The sequence below is a fragment of the Drosophila albomicans genome, chromosome 2L (genome assembly GCF_009650485.2).
Source record: "Drosophila albomicans strain 15112-1751.03 chromosome 2L, ASM965048v2, whole genome shotgun sequence".
NCBI lineage: Eukaryota > Metazoa > Arthropoda > Insecta > Diptera > Drosophilidae > Drosophila > Drosophila albomicans.
Genome location: NC_047628.2, coordinates 6,264,210 through 6,288,646, shown reverse-complemented (window position 1 = coordinate 6,288,646; position 24,437 = coordinate 6,264,210). Strand labels below are relative to the sequence as shown.

General features: G+C 35.1%; 4 protein-coding genes across 4 annotated transcripts; 3 read left to right on the top strand and 1 right to left on the bottom strand.

Annotated features, from left to right (window-relative positions):
* The first annotated feature begins 1,497 nt into the window (after nucleotides 1-1,497).
* LOC117563660 (zinc finger TRAF-type-containing protein 1-like) lies at nucleotides 1,498-2,559 on the top strand. The gene has a single exon (XM_034242076.2). It carries the CDS (start codon nucleotides 1,498-1,500, stop codon nucleotides 2,557-2,559), a length of 1,062 nt encoding a protein of 353 aa, XP_034097967.2.
* Nucleotides 2,560-7,145: 4,586 nt separating this feature from the next.
* LOC117563659 (neurotrimin) lies at nucleotides 7,146-14,863 on the top strand. Its single transcript, XM_034242075.2, has 6 exons — nucleotides 7,146-7,358; nucleotides 12,030-12,273; nucleotides 13,806-14,170; nucleotides 14,227-14,508; nucleotides 14,561-14,632; nucleotides 14,742-14,863. Exons 1-6 carry the CDS (start codon nucleotides 7,277-7,279, stop codon nucleotides 14,861-14,863), a joined length of 1,167 nt encoding a protein of 388 aa, XP_034097966.2. The 5' UTR covers nucleotides 7,146-7,276.
* A 175-nt stretch (nucleotides 14,864-15,038) lies between these two features.
* On the bottom strand, nucleotides 15,039-22,204 carry LOC117563380 (uncharacterized). The gene is made up of 4 exons (XM_034241687.2): nucleotides 21,602-22,204; nucleotides 19,445-20,269; nucleotides 16,097-16,390; nucleotides 15,039-16,040 (listed from the first exon to the last, which is right to left on the bottom strand). The coding sequence occupies exons 2-4, from the start codon at nucleotides 20,138-20,140 to the stop codon at nucleotides 15,732-15,734; spliced, it is 1,299 nt and encodes a 432-aa protein (XP_034097578.2). The 5' UTR covers nucleotides 20,141-20,269; nucleotides 21,602-22,204; the 3' UTR covers nucleotides 15,039-15,731.
* Nucleotides 22,205-22,845: 641 nt separating this feature from the next.
* LOC117563381 (dTTP/UTP pyrophosphatase) lies at nucleotides 22,846-24,109 on the top strand. The gene is made up of 4 exons (XM_034241688.2): nucleotides 22,846-23,015; nucleotides 23,126-23,370; nucleotides 23,422-23,568; nucleotides 23,625-24,109. The coding sequence occupies exons 1-4, from the start codon at nucleotides 22,926-22,928 to the stop codon at nucleotides 23,770-23,772; spliced, it is 630 nt and encodes a 209-aa protein (XP_034097579.1). The 5' UTR covers nucleotides 22,846-22,925; the 3' UTR covers nucleotides 23,773-24,109.
* Nucleotides 24,110-24,437: the final 328 nt, after the last annotated feature.

Sequence of the window (24,437 nt, the reverse complement as noted above, 5' to 3'; positions counted from 1 at the left end):
ATGGGTAGCGGGTATAAAAAGTCAGAAAGCTATAGTCGAGTGTGCTCGACTGTTAAATACCCGATACCCATTTTGAATAAAAGCAAAATATTCCGGTATTATTTTCAAAATATACCGAAAATACTGCAAAAATACTAAAAAAATATACCGAATGGTATATCGACATAATGCCACATTCAAACAAGTAAGAAAGCTACAGTCGAGTGTACTCGACTGTGAGATACCCGCTACCCATTTTTAATAAAGGCAAAATATTGCGGTATCATTTTCAAAATATACCGAATATACTGAAAAATACCATTTGGTATATTTTGTATATCGATATAGTACACCATTCAAAATATACCATAGACGCCACAATGTACCAGATTGTCGGCCAAAGCAACTCAGACCCCTAGTAAGTAGGCGTTTTTGCCCATACAAAAGTATTTCTTTAATAACTTCGACAATTTTTATCAAATTTTCAGGAATCATAACTACTATAGTTGTTATTGTATGTACCAAAATTCGTAACTCTAGCTTTAAAATTACGCTTGTTATTCGATTTTTTTGATTTGCGGGGGCGGAAGTGGGCGTGGCAAAAATTGGAAACAAACTTGATCTGCGTGCAAACGTAACAAATGCTGTCGAACATAGCATTATAGCTCTATCTCTTATAGTCTCTGAGATCTAGGTGTTCATACGGACGGACGGACAGACACACAGACGGACAGACGGACAGACAGACAGACGGACATGGCTAGATCGTCTCGGCTGTTGACGCTGATCAAGAATATATATACTTTATAGGGTCGGAGATGCCTCCTTCTACCTGTTACATACATTTCCTGCCGTCACAAAGTTATAATACCCTTCTACCCTATGGGTAGCGGGTATAAAAATACCATAGACGGCACAATATACCAGACTGTCGGCCAAAGAAACTAAGACCCCTAGTAAGTAGGCGTTTTCCCCATACAATTTGTTTCATAACTTCCACAATTTTTATCTGATCGAAATAAATTTTCGAGAATCATATATACTATTGTTATTATTGTATACACCAAAATTTGCAGCTTTAGCTTTAAAAGTACGCATGTTATTCTATTATTTTGATTTGCGGAGGCAGAAGAGGGCGTGGCAACAATTTGAAACAAACTTTATCTGCATGCAAACATAACAAATGCTGTCGAACATAGCATTATAGCTCTATCTCTTATAGTCTCTGAGATCCAGTGTTTCATACGGACGGACGGACAGACGGACATAGCTAGATCGTTTCGGCTGTTAATATATATAATTAAATTAAGGTATATCATACAAATTTCATTTCATATACATATGTATATCAAATAAATCTAGTGATCCTGGACTTTTGGCTTTTTTCGAGTCGGCGTAGACAGACTGAAAATTAACTCCATTAAAAGTACATTCGATACGTGAGATCGAACTCAGACCGGAACATAAAATAATTTCAATAACATTCCACTAGAAATATATATATATACAAACGTAAAGATGTCTTTAGAAAATCTAGAAGAGATTGTGAGTCCCAGGCTGAGCGCTGAGGATGAGATCAATACGGATGTGGATTCGGAAGACGAGATCAACAATGTGCCAGCCGAGAGCGGAGTATTAGTCCATGGATTGGGCATTTATGGCGATTTGTACAACTTTCGCTGCATTTTGTGCAACACGGTGCCATTTTCAAAGATTTACCAGTGCAACAATGGACATCTCATCTGTGCTGGCTGCTATCAAATACGTGTGCTGGACAAAATGCTTGGCTCCCAGATGGGCACGTGTTCACAGTGTGGAGTGCGAATCTATCGACAACGAGTAAATCGCAATACAGATGTCGAACGGCAACTAGCTGAAGTAAGTGTGGCCTGTGAGAAATGCAATATGCATTTGCCGCGCTGTCAACTGCGTCTTCATAGCCTACAAGACTGTTGCAACCGGCTGACAACATGCAAATACAAACGCATCGGATGCAAGTGGAAAGGCACAGTGGGCGTGCTGGAGGAGGCACATAATGAGAATTGCGAGTTTCGCCACAAGAAAGCTGAAGAATTGCTCGAGGAGCTGCGTAAGATGACAGAGAAACGCGATAAGAAGACTGCTCTGCGGGTCAATGTAATGAAGTTTCTGCAACTGCCGCAGATCACAGCTCGTATGGTGCACCTCATACCGATAGATGAGACAATTTTGCCAAATGTTTTTACGATCTGCCAAATCATTGATGCTTTCAATCGTCGTTGGTCAGTTGAATTCATGTGGCGGACGGCCAACCTTGCTGATGTGCCCAACGAAGAGGAAACCGATCCATGTACTCTCTTGTTTCAATTGTGCTTGTACAACTCGGTTACCGAACGTTCACCTCTGGGACTTTCTTACACACTGCTCAGTAGCGCCTATTCGGACATCCGATTCCAGACGAATATGTGCATGAGACACGATTTTAGTAGAGATAATCCCAACGGACCAGTGGCGACAATCTATGAAAACTCTTGGTATAACATCAACAGACTTCTCAACAAGCGCGGATTCTATGCCCGTCTACTGATGGCTCGTCTTTAATATATTTCAAACATTAGTCAGATTTGTTAAAATTAAGTAAATTAATTTAGTTAACAAATAAATTTTTATCTGTTTTTTTTCTAAGCAAGATAATAATAATACAAGGTTTCTTTCATTCCATTTTCAGTAGAGTAGCTATAAAAAAAACAAGTAAGAAAGTTACAGTCGAGTGTGCTCGACTGTGAGATACCCGCTACCCACTTTTAGTAAAGGCAAAATATTGCGGTATCATTTTCAAAATATACCGAAAATACTAAAAATATTAAAAATATACCGAATGATATGTTTGGTATATCGATATAGTACACCATTCAAAATATACCATAGACGGCACAATGTACCAGATTGTCGGCCAAAACAACTCAGACCCCTAGTAAGCAGGCGTTTTTGCCCATACAAAAGTATTTCTTTAATAACTTCCACAATTTTTATCTGATCGCAACCAAATTTTCAGGAATCATAACTACCAAAATTCGTGGCTCTAGCTTTAAAAGTACGCTTGTTATTCGATTTTATTTGCGGGGGCGGAATTGGGCGTGGCAAAAGTTTGAAACAAACTTGATCCGCGTGCAAACATAACAAATGCTGTAAAAAAATGATAGCTCTATCTCTTATAATCTCTGAGATCCAGTGTTTCATACGGACAGACGGACAGCCGGACAAACATATAATACTCTTCTACCCTATGGGTAGCGGGTATAAATACTACACCAACTTATACTCGCTTTCCATAAGATAGAAGATATTAAAGCTTTGTGTCTTCAGGAAATGTATATATGTACGTACATATTATGTAGGTACCTCGGACACTATAAATATTTATTCTCGATCATCGCCAACGGATTAGACGATAATAGCCATGTCCGTTTGTCCTTCTGTATGAACACTTATGTAGACTATAAGAAATATAATGTTTTTCGACAGCACTAGAAGCTAGTGTTAAAAGAGACTAGCCAGGGTGATAATACTTAAAATATAACAAACAATTATACCTACTGAATTTGTGATTTCTGAAAATTTGGTTCGATCAATATACCAAATATAATCTTTGGCATATTTTAGTTTTTTTTCGGTATATCATTTTGGTATATTTGCAGAGTATGGTATCTCACAGTCAAGCATAGTCGACTTACTTACTTCTTACTTATTTACTCTAAGAAAATATTCAATTGAAAATGAATTTCTTACAAAGCTGCAAATTCTATTAACAATCTTATCACTTTGAAATGGTTAGATTTAATTGTAACAATAGGCTATTTATAATAATTAAGCTGGAAGGGTTTGAAGCTCAATATTTCGAGCTGCTAATCTAATTGTACAAAGCAAAACCAAATGCAAACTCAATTAGGCCCAAAACATCGCACAACAACAGCAACATCAACAGAAGTTGGCTATTGAGCGTTTACTCCAACAATTACCAGACAGAGAGTGTGCAAATCGAATGGTAGTCGGTCAACACCTGCTGCTGGCTATGAACTTTGGCAAGGACTTGGACCGAAGGATGTGTGTGAGATGAAGATAGTGATAAAAATGGAGATGGAGAAGGGATGACAGATCTGAGCATTCGTGCGTGCCGATGCAGCCTTTGACTAAAAATATTTAGACGCTTGAAAGCACTCGACAAAGATGTTGTAAAGGGCACACACGTTTACAGCCTGAACTTGGCAATTAACTAAAATGTTGCCAGCCTTTTGGCACACTCGTATAAACATGTGTGTGTGTGTGTGAGGCAGACCGACGTTTTATCTGACCGACCGGGTCAAGCATCAGTTCATTTTATTGACATAAATGTTTATGTTTATTTGTCTGCGTTTAAGCATTAATGTTTATTGTATTGTACTTAGTTGTTGCTGTTGGTGTTGGTGTTGCTGTTGCTGTCGCTGTTGTTATAGCCTCTGCTATTGTTGATGTTGTGCAAATAAAAACAGCAACAACATCGAACGTGTGTGGGCACAAAAGTCGAGTGTATTCATAGTACTCATTACAAGTGGCTGTTTGTGTGCGATACTCGCATCGTTCTGTATGAATATCTAATGAGATTTTTGCATTGATTTAATTAAATGTTTTTGTTTTTATAATTAAGCACCATGTAATTATATTAATTTAACACAAACAAACGTCCACATTTGTGTTTTTGTGCTTTAAATGCATAATTAATTTAAATACAATTATCGAGCCTTGCCCAATGGAGCTAAGTAAATCAAATGATGCGCAGAAAGTGATTTAAAATAACTTTAAATATTAGATTAAATAAGTAAATTTTATTTTTAGTTAAAAGTTGAACACCAAGAAATAATTGGCAAACATCTGCAGATAAAATAATCATTCTACAAATGAATTTTACTTATAAGTATTTTCCTATACATTTCTAATAAATCTTAATTTTATTTTAGTCAATGCAGTGTCATTTTCTTTACGATTACTATTTAGTTCTGTTGCTCTTCGAAAAAGCTAAAATGTGTTTGAGTCTTAGCTAACGGAAAAGTTCTGCGCGACGTTGTGAGGTGAAAAGCTTGTCAAAGGTTTGCGTCAAGAATAATTTCCACCAAGTGTAATCATCAAATACATTTATTTACGATAACAAATTATTTTTACATTCTATAAAATAGATTTATAGATTTTACTGATAAATACTCGCATATTTCCAATATAACTATAAAAATTTGGAATTATTCAATTAAGTCTTAACATGTAAATGCACTAAATAATTACATATTAATTTAAGATTGGAAAGGAAAGCTACAGTCGAACTCACTCTATCTCACTCGAGCTCACTCGACTGTAGCATCTCCCATTTAAAATAAAACCATATTCTAAGATATACCAAATTAATATACTGAAAAAATAATGAATAGACCACAGGATTTATTTTGTACATTAATGAAGTACTGCATACAAAATATACTATAGAGAACAAAATATACCAGATTGTCAGAAGGCACAAAGCTATAATATAATATAAAGAAATAATATTTTACCACTTAATACTATGCTATACCCTGAATAAAATCATACAAAATTAAAATTCGCAATGATATCTAATTACTAGAACGTATTTATCAAATGAAAAGCCTTAAATAAATTTAAGCGGACATGATTGAAATCATCATAATGCACAGACAATTTGTAAGTAACTTTCATCTTGCCACAAAAGCACAAATCGAGTAACAAACAATTACACTTGATTCGTATTGAAAATCCGCTAATTGCGCGCAAATAATAAAGCATACTTAGGGGCGCTGACGTGCCACATACACAGACATAGACATACACACATAGAGACTCATAAGCTAAAGAAGAAAAGTGCATATGTGGCACAAAAAGTAAAAGCAATGCGTAAACAAAAGATATGAAGAAAACCTTAACTCAAATTTGTTTGGGAATTCGGTCTTAATTACACAGCAATTGGGGCTCACCGAAAGGGAGAGTTGCCGAAGCATTTGCCACCAAAAAAGTGTGTTGTCAGGTGGCAAATATTAGCTGGCAGTTCGCTTAAAACTCAATCAGAATGCGCAGCAGCAACATAGATAGAAACAAATGAAAACGGCCGAGGAGACGACGTTAGAAATACCCGTAAATAAAGAGCAAGTTGTCCTAAGTTGGATTTGGATAGACTTTATTTCAATTAAATATTCCAAGCATAAAAGATGTAAGGGAACTAAACAATTTACACCTTATTTTATTAATGTAGATGCAATTAGGTTTTCAATTACTAAAGTGTAAACATTAATGATGTATTAAACTATTTAAAATTAAATTAATTGTTTGTGAATCATATTTAAAAATGCATTAATCTTGATACATAATTATAGAAATCAAAATTTAAAAATGTTTTCAACTTCATATAAATTATTTCACACATTTTGAATAACAAGAATTCATTTGTATGATTTTACCGAATTTTGTTGTTCAAAGTATTAGAAGAATATAATTTCATGTAATTCATAAAAGTTTGTAGCTTATATCAAATTTAAAAAGGTGCAAAGATACTCCTTGCCATCCTTGATGGAGTTGTGTAGTCATGACAGACCTGTTATGAGGTGTCAGAAGACGGGTGTAACAATGGCAACAACTAGGAGTATGCACATATAGACGCATGTGTAGTATGACGCGACACGTGCATATGAAAATGTTACGCTCTGCACTTTATGAATGAAACATTTACTATTCCGCACCTTTGGCCAGCCCTCCAGAAGAGCGGCAGCAACAGAAACGGAAAGCGTGGATGGTGCACAGGCACAGGCACAGGCACCTTGGCGACTGCCCAGCGGGTTGATGCATGCCACACCACCACCACCATTAGCAACAACACTCATACAACAACTAGCAGCCAGAGGCAGCATTTGGCAGCCCTCAAGACACATGCGCAGCGCCAGCAATGCTAGTGGCAATAGTCAGAGTCAGAGCCAGTGTCGGAGTCAGCGCCTGGCAACATTTGAATTTTGAATATGAATTTTGACACTTGATTATCAGCGGCATTCGCAGTTCGCCATTCGCAGTTCGCGGCCAGTTTCAACTGTGTGCAGACGTGTTGTTGACAAACGGGGCAATCGGAAAGCAAACTTCTGTGAAAGGCGGAAAAAATAAATTGCCGTTAGTGCAGCGGAAATTCTTTGGCCATTTGGCAGTGAAAGTGTGCGAAAAAGAAAGTTTATTTTACTCACTTCGCATTTGGCAACTTGCAAATTTTTGGTTAATGTGAAAGCCAGCGTAGAATATGAAAAAAGGCTTCGTTTATGTTTTGTTAATATTACAGTTTGTCTTTCTGGGCACAGCAACTTTCTCAGAATTGAATAATTGTAAGTTACATGTAAACTGAAAAGAGTAGTATTTTAATTTATTATGCCAAATTTATAGGCAATTTATATTTATTTAATAAATAATGCATTACTTAAACTTTTACTAAATTTTACATTTCTTAAGAAGCTTTGCACATTATTGTTTTTAAAGATTTCGTACTAATAAATCTTATTATCTGACTGCGTATACTTTGCATTCTTATTTTCATAAAAATTCCTTTCTGTTTTACTTTTTATATTTCATTAATCTATAATAGAAATATAATGATTCATTTTGCATTACAATTAAATAGAAAAATAGAAATTATGCTGATTATGAGTAAATTTTAAATTTTATTTTGATTAAAATTTTAAATTTTTTAAGTAAAATAAAATATGTATAAAAATCTTTCGTTAATACAGATAAAATACAGACTTAATTTTCAAAATTGCATTATTAATTTAAAATTTTAGATTGTGTTGTCAACAAATAATAAATTTCTAATTTAATTTGTAATAATTGATTAATAATTTTAATCAATTAACAATTTTGTAAATATGCATAAAACTTAGACGAAAAACCAAATAAACTTTCTAATTTGAAGAAGCAGTCTTTACTTAGTTTGTGTCAGGCAACTGCAACGTACTGATAATTAAATACGTTGAAGGTGCAAAATATATAACAAAAATGCTAACAACCTGCCCAAAAATAGCAAAAACAAAAACCCATTACATGGGGCTCTTCTAACAAGCGGAAGTCCAACGGTTCTCTAAGTGAATAAACTGCGGCCAAATATCGCAAAACTGGGAAAGTGGCCAACGACGAGCGACTTCCGTTTTTTTTTTTTTTTTTTTTTTTGTTAGGGGTTGCAACCCTATAGAGTCCCGTTCCCTTAAACAAACCAAAGACAGTAGAAATTGTAAACAACAAAATAATGCAATTTTACTTAAATTTGGCAGCAAATATTGATAAATATATCAGAAATTGTTGCTTAAATCAATGTGTCAAGAACTAGAAAAATATATTGGCAGGCTCGCCGACGCACGATAAGAAAAGGGGAAGTCCCTTGAAGAGTGACAGTGAGAGGGGTGCGGGGCAGACAAACAAAGCGGAAAGGCGACGTTTTTTTTTTTTGTACTTCCTATGGCACTCTGGTATTATTCTCTTCACTTCGAATGTTGTTGTTTCATTTCATTTTGTTGTTGAGGTAGGAATGGAGGCTTCAGAATGCGGAGTGCGAGAGCTGCGACCAACTGCAGTGCTTTTGGCAGACATTGCGTGCTGACATATTTCGTTGTGCGATTTCCTCGCTTGCATTTGCCAAATGGCAGACAGTTGGAGTGTCTAACAGACAGGACATTCACTTTCCGTTTCAAGTTCAACGGTGTGAGAGAGTCATGCAGTCTGAAGCGAGCTAGAGTTGGAGCTGGAGAACTTGGCGTTGGCAGAAAGAACGACAGACAACCTGCGGCGTCTGTTTATGCGTTTGATATGTCATACTGCAAGTGCTTGTAAATCTTACAAATTAAATTAAAAACAAAAATATATACTATAACATGTCATAACGCATTTGTTATTTAAGTACTATACAAGATTCACATGATAAGACCCCTCTTGATAATCCATTTACTTATCTATTTATTAATGTTGTTTAGTTTGTTTGAAAGATTTGTAGAGACCAATTTTTACATGTGAGGACACCTAATAAACAGAGAATTTCTAAAGGATTAAATTTTGTTGATTCCTAGTTCTTAACTTATTTTGAATTTTACAAAAGAAATATTATATTAAATATTTCAATGATGACGGTATTTATACGATCAAGTTTGTTGATCAAGTACTGGTCTTAGTTGCTTTAGCTGACAATCTGGTATATTTTGTACTGATTTGTATATTTTCTATGAATTTCTATATCAATATACTAAATATATCTTTCAGTATATTTTTGTATATTTACAGTATTTTGTATATTTTGTTTTTATAATATAATTATATAATAATACCGCACGGTTTTTCTCTTATTCAAACCGGATATCCTACATTCATGCTAAAATATAATTTAAATATACTTCTTAAAAGAATTTAATATAAATAGTTTGTGCTTTCTTCTTTCTTTTTTAATTTTTTTTTTTTTTTATATTCTCATATTATTATAGCAAAGTATTCCAATAACCAGTCAAAAATGAAGAAAATTAATCGAAGATGTGTAGAATTAGTGAATTAGATAAATAAAGATTCCAAATTAAAAAATAAAATTTGGAAATTAAGATATACATATATATACTTTTAGATTCGATTTCAATATTCGAGATATAAAAGTTATATTCTCAAGAATTTATAATGTTTAGTGTAAAAACTCATATCACCATTTTCATTTCTTCAGTATAGCCTTTTCTTTTCTCTTCTTCGACTTAAAAGGCAAACCAACAAAACATTTAGTAATCAAGCAAGTTGCGGTAATAAACTTAGTCGCTAGACCTTACCAGACATACATGGTATAGGGATAACATATACTACGTATATGGGAAGAACGTGTTCTTTTATTGTATGAGTGTTTGGTAAACTCATCGGGTTCATATGGTAAAAACTGTTTAGACGTTGGAATGTTTCAATATGCAAACATGCAATAGCCAAATTGCAATAACAGCAGCAACAACAAAGCGGCTCAAACAATGGCGTCTTTTGGCCAACCGTTCAACAATTGGGACGAGGCGAGGAACGTTCTACCCGAACCCAAACATAATCGCAAATTATAGGCTATATAGCATGCCATAGGCCCCTGCTCAAGCTAGTTACCACACACATACACACTCACACTCACACAGACACACACATTGAAGAGCTCCCGCACTGCAATGGCAATCAGAGGGCTAAATGGGTAAATAAAAAGGTGGAGAGCGCACATTGGCAGTGGCTTTTTACATTTTTCTAGGTACTGACTGAAGACTCTTCTCTCACCCTTTGTCCCTTTTTCTATTTCTCATACGCTCTCCTTCGGTCTCTACTATACTCGTACATTCAAGTTTTTCTTTTTGCTCTTTTTCGGGTTATTATTTGGTCATAATTGTAATTTAGGTATTTACTGTGTGTGAGGCGTCGGCGAGCCGCAAAATCATGCTACTTGTTAGGCATGTGATGTGATTTTTTACGGTTCGGTTCGGTTCGCATTTTGTGGGCGTGATGGTTTACCGTTATGGCCGGCAAGTTGACGCCAATGTTTTCGGCCGGCGGTAACAAGTTGAATGCGGCTACCCCAAAATTATCAGTTAGCCTCAAATGTGGACGCCGAAGTTGCATGAAATTTGTGCTCTCAACTTGCGGTTAAATTAAAAAATGTGTTCTCAGAATTTTCTACAAATTGGCTGCATCTATAAAAAAAAAGTAGATTTGATAAAGCATAACAAGAAAAAAAGAGCTCAGTTTAAAAACTAAATAATTAAATCTGCAATACAACTAACTATATTATAGAATTAAAAGAAATATTTATGTTTAAAAAAGAAAAACGAAGACATAACTTGCTGACCTAGGAGTTTTCCATTTTGCTCTTTATACAGCAATGGAAACACTTGAGACATAATCCAAACTCTACACCCCCAAATTCCGATCCAATTTATGGACATCCCAACATTTTTAGGCTTTTGGGTTGCATTTCTCAAGAGTCACCCCTAAAAAGCTAATTTAACTAATTGTTGGATTATTTGCTGCTAAGTACGCGTAATGTTTATGTAATAAAATTTATGAGCGTAAAAACGACTAGAAAACGTATTTTGACTGGCCTAAAGGGCATCTGGAAAAATTTAGAAAATATTTACTTGGACAGTTGATATTTTGCAGACAATTGCAGAAATGACCAAATTAAAAATGTCACATAATTGTGGATTAGAAATTACAGAGACAGAATTAAATTAAATTGAAATAATGTTGTGTTTTCAAAAATATTTTTTATTATTCCTTCAATTATATATATAATTCCTAACTTTGAATTTATAATTAAAAACTTTTTAATTTTATTTATAAACTAATTTAAGTTTATTATATGAAAATTACATTCTAATTAATTTTAATGTAATTCAAGAGAGTTGCCAAAGACATTTTATTTATCTTTTTCTAATTTTGAATGGATAATCTTTAAATTTATAATTTCAGTTATTAACCAGCTTAAATATATTCAAATTTTAAAAATAAATTTTGTTTGTTAGCATATAATAACAATACAAATTGAATAAGAACAATAGTATTCAATATTTCTCAATAATTTCTTAATATTTTTAGTTGAGAATACACAAGTTATTATGTATATTAAAATGTTAAAATCTTACGCAAATGTTCTTCATATTTTAACTTTGCTTTTTGCATTTTATATGAAAATCGTTCGTGGCACACATCTTCAATATTTAGCACGTCATTCAACAAAGTTGTGTTTTGTTTTTTTTTTTTTTGTTTTATTTTATTTTACTTTTATGAAAATTGTTCTTTGCACACATCTTAAACATTTAGAACGTCATACAAAAAATGCCAAATTATAATATTTGCACGCCTCGTAAACATATCCTTGGCTGGGCGAAGACCTTTTAAATCGCTTGCGCCATTGAATCCCCTAACGAGCTGACTCATAAATGTCAACCACTATGCTTAGCAATTTGCTTTACCTGACCCCAACCCCCAACCCGACCCTGCTCTTACATTTCCAGCGGATCCAAAATTCAGTGGCCCCATCAACAATGTAACTGTGCCCGTGGGACGCGATGCGCTGCTCACGTGCATCGTCCACGATCTGGTTAGCTATAAGGTGGCCTGGCTAAGGGTCGATACCCAGACGATACTGAGCATTCAGAATCATGTCATTACCAAGAATCATCGCATTGGCATCTCGCACACTGAGCATCGCATTTGGCAGCTGCGTATACGCGATGTTCACGAATCGGATCGCGGCTGGTGAGTGAATAATTTGAATAAAACACAGGGTAAAACATAATTAATGAATGCAAAATGTTAATTTTTTAACAATTTAGGTTTATGGTAAAGAAAAACATTTGCAAAATTAAAAAGTGACATTTAAAAACTTTTCGCAAGTGATATTTTATAAATAAAATATATAACCTATTGCGACAAAATATGGTATAGTGGGTATGTGTGCACCATCTAAAAAAGTACATTAATTTAAGAGAATATATTAGCTATACACTTCCAGTTTGCCTAAAATTGCTACTGTTTATATTATGAAGAGCAATAGCTAAACTTTGATTAAGAAAATTAAAAAATCAGTCCTAAAGTAGTGCAAAAAACTGCTCTTAATTTTTAGAAGTGATTTATTTTATTTATTAAATGTATTCTCAAAGAAAGTAAATATTTTCATATTTTGGAATTGATGTCCAAATTTTGTATTTTTTAAGCTAGTCAATTTTGGTTTTAGTTTTTCTTCCCCTACAAATCCAATATTATTTCTAGCATACGTATATTATTTTAAAGCCATATCTAAAGAGCAGCTGACTAATGAAAAAGTAATTGATTTATATATTTTTTTTATATGTTTATACTGTTTACTTTATTCGTTCGAATTAATTTATAATCATCTTCAACTCTGTGGAGTATATACATTAACTATAGTACATCATAATTCGTTTAGTTGTCCCAACATTTATGATATGAACAACAAGATAAGTGCTTCGTATTGTTGGTTTATTAAAGTGGTTAATAAAAATGATATTTGACACATTTGGTTAATAGGCAGACAGTAAATATATAAATAACATGAAACAATTAGATTACAATTTGTCAATAGATAGAATGCAAATCGAGCAGTTTTAGTTTAATTTGTTATTGACAAGTAAAAAAAATGAAGAGATTTGAAAATCATCTATTCTTCAGATTGTAAAATTCTAAAATTGACAAAAATTAAGTTCGTGTAAACCTTACTTATGATAATACTATAGCATCAAGACTCGTTGGGTTCCATTTTAAGATAATAATATGCTATGAATAATCTGTTAGTTACGCCAATAATTCACTTGTATATTTTGTCATAAAATAAAATTAAAATTTAATAAAACATATAAAACATATATAAAACACTTAATAATAAATAATAATATAAACACACTTAAAACGCACCAAGAAATATCATAAGCGTATTTTAAATCGATAATGCAAATAATTCATTTTGTAACAAATTGCTATTAAATTAAAACTTGAAACACGTACAAAGTATGATTTATTATGCCTTAATCAAACATTAAATTAAGTTAAGATTTCTTGGATGTTCCGCAGATTACGTCTAATCAAAACATATAAAACAAGTAAGAAAGCTACAGTCGAGTGTGCTCGACTGTGAGATACCTGCTACCCATTTTTAAACAAACCATATTCTACAAATATACAAAACATTGAAATATACCTTCCACCCTATTGATAGCGGGTATAAAAAGTATTTGTTTGCATTATTTTAAAGTTGCATATCTTTCAATTAGGTACATGTGCCAAATAAACACGGATCCCATGAAGAGTCAAATGGGTTACTTGGATGTGGTGGTGCCACCCGACATTGTGGACTACCAAACCAGTCAGGATGTGGTGCGTTCCAGTGGCCAGAACGTAACGCTCACCTGCAGTGCGACAGGTGTTCCGTTGCCAACAATTACCTGGCGACGAGAGGAGAACTCTCCGCTCTTGGTAATGCCGGAGGGGGAGCCAGAGGACAGCGAAGTCTATAGCCTTGAGGGGCAGAATCTGACACTGTGGCAGCTGCAGCGCGTCCACATGGGTGCCTATCTCTGCATCGCCTCGAATGGAGTGCCGCCAACAGTGAGCAAACGCGTCATGTTAGTTGTAAATTGTAAGTGGAGCACAATTGCAAAATGAATTTAATTTAACAACCCAAATGACTTTCAGTTGCTCCCACCATCTGGACGCGATACGATACCATCTATGTGGGATTGGGACAGAAGCTGACGTTGGAATGCGTTAGTGAATCGCAGCCAGCATCTGTCAACTTTTGGATTAAGGATAAAGATCTGCTTCAAGGTGGCACCTACGAGTCCATGGCCGTGGATCATGTGCATCGTATTGTTATGCGTCTCACGATACGTCCAGTGAGCAAGCGAGACTTTGGCGAGTACAAATGCATTGCCAAGAATGCAATCGGAGAAACAGAACGCAGTATTACATTACACCGTAAGTTAACAATAACATACTCTGATCAAAGTTAACTTAAATCTTCTTATAGATAAGGCCAAAAAGCATGTACAGCATTCACATCAAACATCAACACGTGACAATCAGTACATTGTCATCGAAGGTGATTATGAAACATAATTAAAAGCAATTTAATTTCTTTTCTGTTGAAAGACTTTCAATACTGATCAACTAATTGCATTCTTAATATTATTATATTATATGTATTTTAGAGTACACGACGAACATTGCTCACAACTCGAAGACACAAGTTTTTGCTTGGCATCGAAACATTTTACAATTTGCTTGTACAATACTATTTTTGGGTTGTCATAATAAAATTTTATTTTTGTGAGCAATTCAAAATGTTTTTTAATAGAAATGTTGATGCGAGTCTTGGAGTCGTGACTTTAAAATATCCGTTATTCATTTTCAAAGTCCACTCAAGAAGTTAAAATTTTAAGGAAACTCATCCCCAAACATAAGCCTCTGCTTAAATAAAGTTGATTTATATTAAATAAAACACAGGATTGTCTTGTCTTTTAGTCACTTTTGTAGCTGGACTTTAATTATTATTTTTTTTGCCTAATTTCTTTTATAATTTTAAAATACGACATTTTGTTCACGAATAAGTAGTTTGAAGGAAAATAAATTGTATTGTGTAAGCTATGAAAATCAATATATTTGATTTTCCAATTACAAAATTATGTTTTGACATACACAGTTTATATTTTTCTGATTCATTTTCCTCATTTTTTTTGTTTGTTTGTTTTGATTTGCATACAACTTGCACCTAACAACATTTACGTAAAATATTTTGCAATCATACGTTTAAAATTAGCTAAGATTTCTGTTTGGGTTTATGTACAATTGTGTTACACCTTCAATCTCGTATTTAGCTACGACTTTAACGCTTAATCAAATAGAATTGAACTAAAGGAAAGTGTTTAACAAATCATGGCCAAAGGTGCCGTGTCATTAGTTAAGCTAAAAACAAGAAGTTTAATAAATTAAAATGATAAATATAAATTCTAACTATGAGCGTGTCGAGGTAGGCTTAACAATCATTTGTTAGTTGGATTGGCTTAAAAATTAAGTGCTTGTATGTGTTTATGTTTGTGTGTGTGTGTGTATGAAAGTGTGTATCCGTGTGTATGCGTGCTAACCTAGATCTCAAAACTTAAAACAATTACACAGACAGCGTTGTTGCAAGTCTGCTAAGTTCAACTTGAACTGCCATGCCCATTGGTTAGATTTGTGGGCGACAATGTGGATTCCATTTTAGGCACTTCAATCGCCGGCGGCGGCGTGGCGCCCTTGGCCTTGGCCAGCACATCGCGTTGCTCGTAGATTTCATTGACCAACTTCTTAACAAATGGATGATTGAACTTTCCCTCCGTCGAGTCAAAGAACTCCTGATGCTTAAGCAGGCAATTGTCGCGTTTCTCATATTCAAATGCTTGCATAACCATATCCAATCGATCCAAGTCCTTAACAAACCTCGACTCAGGGCTCTGTGCATTTTCGTATTCCTGTAATGAATTCACATTAAATACTAGAAACATTGCAAGTGACTGCATGTTCTTACCTCAAATAGTTCCATGATACGCTTTCCACGCGGTTCAATTAGTTTGCATATATCCTCCATGGCTTTAAACTCCATTGCACGTTTCTCATCCTTGGACACGCCGCAAAACGGAGTAATGTCGCCCACCAGACTCTCGGCCAGATCATGCACCAATGCCAGCTCCATGCAACGTATCTGATTGAGACCCTCACTGCCGTCCAGCAGAAAAGTAAGCATGCTCATCCGATACATGTGTCCCGAGATGGACTCGCAGTCGTTCACATCCCGAAGAACCCAGCCAGTGCGTTTGGTATGCTGAAAGAGTAGAAAAGATTAAAGTAACTATTAAATAGATATTCCTAATAAATTGTACATGATTCACTTCTTATGCCATTATTCATATTTAAAGCTTTTCAGAATTTAGTAAACATATCAACGGTTTGCACAGCCTACGCTTTATGATCCTGTCACGCACTAATTTCTGATTTGCATAGCTCTTCCCAAAGCACTTTGTATAATTAAAGAGAAATACATAAGAGCAAGAGGAACAACATTGACGACGTTGCCGGTTGTCGGCTGACAGTGACATCGTCATCAAGGCCGCCCCTTTGACCAAGAGGCCTTCAACTTAAACCTCCTCCTCGACTGGGGTTGTAGGCTGTTGCTATTTGATCAATAAACTGCTTATTTATAGAACTATGCGGTAAACAAGCTGCTAAAGATACTGGCAACCACTGTTTTCCTTCCGCTTCTCGGACCACGTAGTTTCATTTAATTAAATTCTTGTATTACAATGCGCGATTACGATGATAATCACATATCTGATTTTTCATTTACATATAAGAGAAATACTAAAATTGATTACATGGGGCTATCAAATGCTGTGGTTTATCTCGCAAAAGTCACGTAATACTTGACTTGAGCGCTTATCAAAGCTAATTCATATAATTCTTACCACAGCCAAATGTTTTAGCAGAATGTATTTGCAAATATTCACAACTTCCCTAATTATAATGCTAAATTACAACATAGATGTGAGAGAGAGTCGTAAACAGTCGTTATAAGAGTAGAACAGATAAGAGTCATAAAAGTTAGATAAGCTAATGCTTTTATTGAGACTAATTCTTGTGGGCAGCCTAACAGCACAGCTGTTATGAGGCAGAAAGAACATTGCTATTCAGTCGACAACAAGACTCCTCAAATACAGATTTGAGAATAAAAAGAATATGGCACCAAAGCAACAGATGTTCGACTTCGTAATGATGTATGCTCAAGATTATTATACGATCCCTACTTTGAAGATCGCGTGTTTTCAAATAAAACTGCCAACTCAAGGCAAATTGAAATAAGAACAATTCGCTTTTAGATCTAGAAAATGCAAAAATGGAGAAATATTGAGTAAATAGATAAATGTTTTGTAAACATTCTCATATTACGAAGCTTTGCAAACGTTGCAGAAAGTTTCGAGATTTCATTTTGTGGACTTCAACTGAGAATGCGTTATAATTAGTTATATAATTGTCTTTGTCTTCAATTTCGTTCTAATCTCTGGCTAATGTGCCAAAACTCATTCAACGCAATCAGCAAAACTTTTTTTGCTTTGTCAGCAGCATACAACAATTTTAGAATTGCATGATGAAATATTTTACACAAAGAGAACGAAGAGTATTGAATCACCAAATGTTTAACTGAGGATGTATCTGTTCTTCTTATAAATTGTCTCTATCAGTAACAAAGACACAGAAACCTATTGCCCTTCACCCTTAAGAAGACTATCTACATTTTGAAGGCCAAGATCAAAGTCACAAGGTGCGTTTCTACTTTGTGTGTTTTCTTTTCGCTATTCTACGCTCTAGATATTGCCTGTATAGATATGTAGCTATAAAGTATATACACTACACATATAAATATATTATATATCTAACATTTTGCCAAATTGCCTTGCAATTTTTTCTGTCAAATTCTCTTGTTTAGCATACGTCAATGAATAACAACGAAAATGAATACAGACTGCTTGCCTCAGGCATTTCAGAATTGTTCCAAGTAAAAATAAAATTGAAAATACAAAAAAAATTTTGCTGGGGCTTTTGCACGTGAGCCATTTGGAACTTTGCCTTATTGCGGTTTTCAATTTATCGCATCCGGTTCTTATTGATGCGCTTATGCAATTGGAAACTAAGCTCAAAGTTCGATAGAGCAAAATGTCATTTCAAAATCGATTTCTACTCAAATTACAAACGACTCATTCGATAACGAAATGCGACTAATGTTTGGCTACTTTAATTTGCCTCAACGCGCCATTCGTCATATTGAAATTATCAATTATACTGATTAGATACCGAAGTGAAGAGGTGTAAAGGGGAAAGCCTATCTATCTAAGCGTGTGGCAGTCTTTCACATTAGAAGGGAAACCCCGCATCAGCCATTGGAAATAGCAAGCTAAAGACAATCTAAAGAATACACTTTTTGTGTATATTCGTAAATCTATTTTGAATATATGTATTTGGCAAGCAACTATACGAAACGCTTACAGAGAAAAGAAGAGGAGAGAAGAGTGAGAGAGAATTTATCAAATATTATACAATACGAGAACCATAAAATAAATAAAGAAAAACAACTTTTCTGGGTACAGACGAAAAGCAGAAGATCAACAGAAAATATAAATATCAACAAAACAAAACGTAATTTGCATTGTTTTCACTTTTAAAATGCTGTTCAAACTGAATGTTGCTTATTACTTTGAGGACACCTTGAGGAACCAGATTATCATATAGTATTTCTAAACGTACGGAAAGAATGTTAAAACCACATTATAAAAAATACAAATTTATACATTTTTCTAGAACAAATTGAATATCATATAATAGCTTGACACTCTTTCTTGCATAAGTATTATGATTCAATTGATTCTTCAAGGCTGATATAACAATATTGTGGATTATAAAATTAAAAATTTTCAACATTGAAAAAAGTTTCACGGTCGACGCCACAAAATTCAAGTCGAATATAAAAACCTTGCCATAGGCATTGAAGCTTCCTCCGCTTCAAACATAAAATTCAACAACGAGTATTTCGCTTTCACAATTCACCAAAGTAAATAAAAATTAATCTAAGAGTCACGCGATAATTCCGACCATAACAATCAGCATTGGAAGAAATAGAAAACAACCAAAGTGTTGTGGGAATATATTGTATATAAATCACAACAGCGAGAAGAGGAAGAGGAGCAAAAACAACTCCTGGGGTTGTTTGGTTCTGCTTTGGGGAAAAATCGATGCAAATACGTATGAGAAATAAAGATAGAGAGAGAAAGACTGAGTGAACTGGTTTTCTTTTGACTTCAATATTTAAGCAGCTTTGTGCGCTTACCTTGAGATTGCCAATGAGCTCCATGAACTGCAGAATGTCGGCGAGGCCAGTGTTGAAGCAGGGCTTCTTGCCAGCATTGGAGGCTGCCTCGTGGCAGGAAGTGGCATCGCTTGCTGCTCCAGTGGAAACTGTGCTGCTGCTGCCATCGCTGGTGGAAATCTCTGCCTGAAGTGGTTCGGCTGCCAGTGAAGACATGGCAAACTTGTTTGTCTGTTGCTGTTGTTGGTGATGATGATGAGGTTGATGTTGATGCGAGGACTTGGCGCTATCGACGTTGCCTTGCGTATGAATAAATCGCTGTATGTCCTGGCTGCGTTGCTGCAGTAAATTGCGTACAAATTGCTTTGATATAATCACGTCGTGCGCCGACTCCGATTTCGATTTCGATTCCGATTCGCTCGAACAGCAACCGTGCGCTATCGATGCCGAACTGTGACTGACGCTGCCGTTCTCGCTGCTGTCGCTGAAGTTGAATTCGCTCGACGCCGCTTGACTAGATTGCTTTGATATTGCTGTAGTTGTAGCTGTAGCTGTAGTTGTGTCTGTGGCTGATGACGTCACGCTGCGTGTAGCCGCCGCCGCTGTGCTGTTGAGTTGCCTGAGGAACTTGTATAGATCTGCGATGCCGCCCACGCCGCCGCTACCTAACGACGACGCTGTTGCTGTCGCTTTGATCAGCTGCTGTAGCGAAAACATGGCAGCAACACTCAGTGAGCAGGCGAAAAAATACAACTGAGAGAGCGCGCGAGAGAGCGAGCGCGTGATATTTGACTACAATGTTGTCGTCTACCTCAAACACGTGATATACGTGTGTTGTCGCTATACCTGAGGAGAGATAGAGGGAGTAAAAGAACAAGAGAGAGTTGTTAGTTGACATATTGCTTAGGCCCAATCACACTTACACACAAAAATACAAATGCAAAAGTGTTTGCAGTTAAGGTAATGAGAAGTACGCTACAGTTTTACAGTCACTGCTTAGGATGATTGCGGTTTAAATAGCTCTGGGCAATAAACAAATCAATTTCATGCTCAACTCTAAGGCTGATTTATCTGGACTTTTCAAGTTTATTTATGAATGACGCTTTTTTGCAAATTGGTAACGAGTATTTACTACTTAGCAATAAAGTTTAATGAGATTAGAGCGTCTGGTTCGCCATATCTTATAATGTATAATATGCATAAATTGCGAAAATAGTATTTTGTTTATAAATACACATTGTACACTTCCGATGTGCCTGATCAATTTGCAAAAACTATTCGAGGGTCGTAAAAAATGAAAAATAATCTACTTTAAGCACAGCGTATGTAGAGATAACGTGAATGCAGTTTATATTGATGTGAATTTAATTTCTTAATATACTAAATTAGACACATACTCAATGAATCATGTCTAAAGGCTCAATATGTTAGTATCATTTATTTTATTTAGTTTATAATTTAATCCTGTACGTGCAGAAACTCAAGAAGCTTTTAAAGCTTTCAACTGGTCATATTATTTTCACATGCACAACGATGTTTATCGTTTATTGTTTTGTTTTGAAAGTACCATTAAATAGTTAAAAAGTAAATCAAAAATTAATACAATTAAAATTTGTTTAAATAAAAACAGTGATTCTAATTTAATTTGATTTAACATCCGCTACAATACTACGATTTGATTAAACTGGAACATAATGGATTTTTTAAGTTAGAATTATTTGGAAATTAAAATTGATGTTACTGAAATCACTTAGGTGAATCTCTATATTTTAATTGCATATATTTGAAAATATAAGTTACTTGTATTAGATTTTCACTTTATTAAATAAACTAGAAAATAATGTTAGTGTATTTAATTGTAGGTTGGCTTAATTTATGTTTTTTATTATTGAATAAAAGTGATTTTTTGATGGGAGATGGTATAACAATAGAACTTATGATGTGAACTTTTGAAGCAACCCTCGCATTTACATTGATTGAAACGGCGAAAGGTTTATGCAATATTATGTGAATTTTACTCTAACACTTAACAGTGGCTGGCAAAAGTAAACAAACATTTAGACCCTAGATTTTAGAGTGTAAATGCTGATGAAAGTACAATAAACAATTAGAATGCTTATCAAACACAAATGTTTAAGTGTGTGTGTGTTAATATTATTATTGGGTTCTATCACCAACCTTGACACCAGTTTTGCGAGAATTGGACTTTGTTGTAGTTGACGACGGAAAAGGAAACAGCGACAAGAACCAACGACGACGCCTTGTGACTGCTGCTGTTGCTGTTGCAGAGGCAGAAGCAGCTGACTGTGGCACTTCAAGGTGACGCTGACGCTGCTTAGTTGCGGCACGTAGACACGAGCCTGTTGTAAATGTTGCTGTTGCTGCTACTGAATGAATAATGGCAAATGTGTTCGCCACAGCGGAATTAATTCGGCTAACGGGAAACGGGCAACGCGACAATGTCGGCGACACAATTAAAAATATCACTAAGCTAATACAAACACACACACACGCTCGCGAGCACACACACACAAGAATGCTAGAGAAATGCAGGCTGCTTCTTCATTTCGATTTTATTCTTGTTTCTATGCGCTTTTTCCGATCAAGGAAACACAAATTTTTGATTCACGTTCACTGTTGTCGTTGCTTTTTGCTCTTCGTTCTCTCTCCCACTCACATAGCCAACAACTAACGTTTAAAATTGTCACTCGCCTCTCGCACGTTTCAATTGTTTTGTATTTTTTATTTCAGCAATTGCACAACAAACAAAACTTTTTCGGCAACTGAATCGCATTCCGCGAATTTCTTCGCGTTTTGTTAGAAGCGAGATACATCGATGCCTCTATCGATATATCGATATGCTTTGTAATCATCGCATTTTTATGGCGAATATCGGTGTCTTGTGCTATCGAATAATATAGTAATTATATTGTTGAATTTTTCAAACTTTCGATTTTATTTTCGTATTGTTTAAACTTTTGAAGTTAATTAAAAAAAATCATATGCAATTTAATTGTTGATTTGCGTGATGATGCTTCACAATAAGGTGTTTAGCATTTTAGACCAACGATTAAAACTTACTCTGTAATAGTGTATTAATATTTGCATTTGTTTCAAACTTATTACTGTTTACTTTGTAAATATCATTCCACCTATAGTTGCCTTTTTGAAGCATTTTTATTGACTCACAATAATAATTTCTTTAACGCTACAAATAGTTAAGAATATTATATTTGCTTTATTAAAGTCACAATCAATTAATTGCAAAATTTATAATATTTCTCGTTGGAATTTATACACATTTTATGCAAAAATTACCGCCATAGCCAAAAACAAATAAAATTCTTTTCTCGCAGTGCACGACTATCGTCAACACATATAGTTGCCAATTCACATTTATCGATAACGCAAAGGTAATTGCGCTTCCATCCCTAATTACGACAGCACATGGATTTGTTTTGTTTACATCGCGCGCGTAGAATTTCGTGATAGTATTTCAATTATGTTGGCGCCCATTAAACACTTGTTGAGCAACTATCGTGTGGTGCTGGCCAGTGGCTCTCCTCGCCGCCAGGAGCTTGTGCAAATGCTGGTAAATAAAACAAGTAATTACAGTCTAATTACTGTGTACATCATTCGTGTTGTGCAATGACGAGAACAATTGATGAAATGCTGATTAATAATTGTTCTTCCGATTTTAAGGGTCTCAATGCGGAATTGTGTCCTTCGACATTCGAGGAGAATCTCAACTTGGCGGACTTTAAAGAGTTCTCCGACTACATTGAGGCCACCGCACTTGGCAAGGCGGAGGAAGTCTTCAGCCGCTTGAGCAGCACAGGTGATGGTAAACAGTTGCTGGTGATTGCTGCCGATACGATGGTCACACTAGGCAAAGAGATTTACGGTAAGCCGAAAGATGCCGCCGATGCCGTCCGCATGCTGACCAAGTAAGTCTTAATTATATTCCTTAATAAGCGCAATCTATAAAGATTCTTCAGTTTATCAGGTGCCTGCAATCGGGTCTTTACGGGCGTGGTGCTCAAACATGCTAACGGAGTACGTCAATTTACGGATACGGCCGATGTTTACTTTGGCGAACTGTCGGCGGCACAAATCCAAAGCTATGTGGACAGCGGTGATCCACTGTAAGTAGCTAAGTCCAATATAAAGATCACTTAATCTCTAATGTGATCCTCAACAGCGACAAGGCAGGCGCCTATGGAGTACAGGGACCTGGTGGAGCGTTGATTCCCCGCATCGATGGTGACTTCTACTGTGTGATGGGTCTGCCATTGAATCGTCTGTGCTGCGAGTTGAACAAGCTCTTTCTGGAGGATTTGACAAACTAATAACCACAACAAAAGTAAAGAAATCAGCTAACACTTCTTGTCAGTCGCTCGCTTATCACAATCCGAAGAGAAAAGTTCTAATCTGTTGCAACGTCAGAGGCTATACTTAACTGATAACGCGTTCTGTTTGTATTCGTAATTGTATACTTTTGTTTCTCCGTAGACTAAGTCAAGAGTACAAATTAAAACAAGGCCTTTAAAAGTCAAACTGCTGTGTTGTTTTATGGTAAATTACTCAAGAAATTACCAACATAATCTTATAGAGTTGCTACGTACTTAAAATACAATAACTTGAATATTATTCAGTTAAAATTAATCAATGTTAAAGCTAAATAATTTACTCATAACAATGCCAATTTGAATTTGTTAAAACATTATTAATATTAAATAATGCCAAAGAATTCTTCAGTCTTTAATAATGCTGTACTCAACAATTTTGTGGTTTTGTTTTAGTATATTCCTTAAATGCCCATATCCAATGACTACTGTAGTGTAAAATATGATAACGATTTGTTTTGGGTTTAACCCTTAATTGATACGTACGCTATCATATCTAAAAACCTATTGTTGTTGAGAGCACGAATCAATAAAATGAAATGTTTCAAAGCATATGAGATTCTAGAATATAAACCGAAATTGTTATTGTCTATTATCTCCTCTGCTCG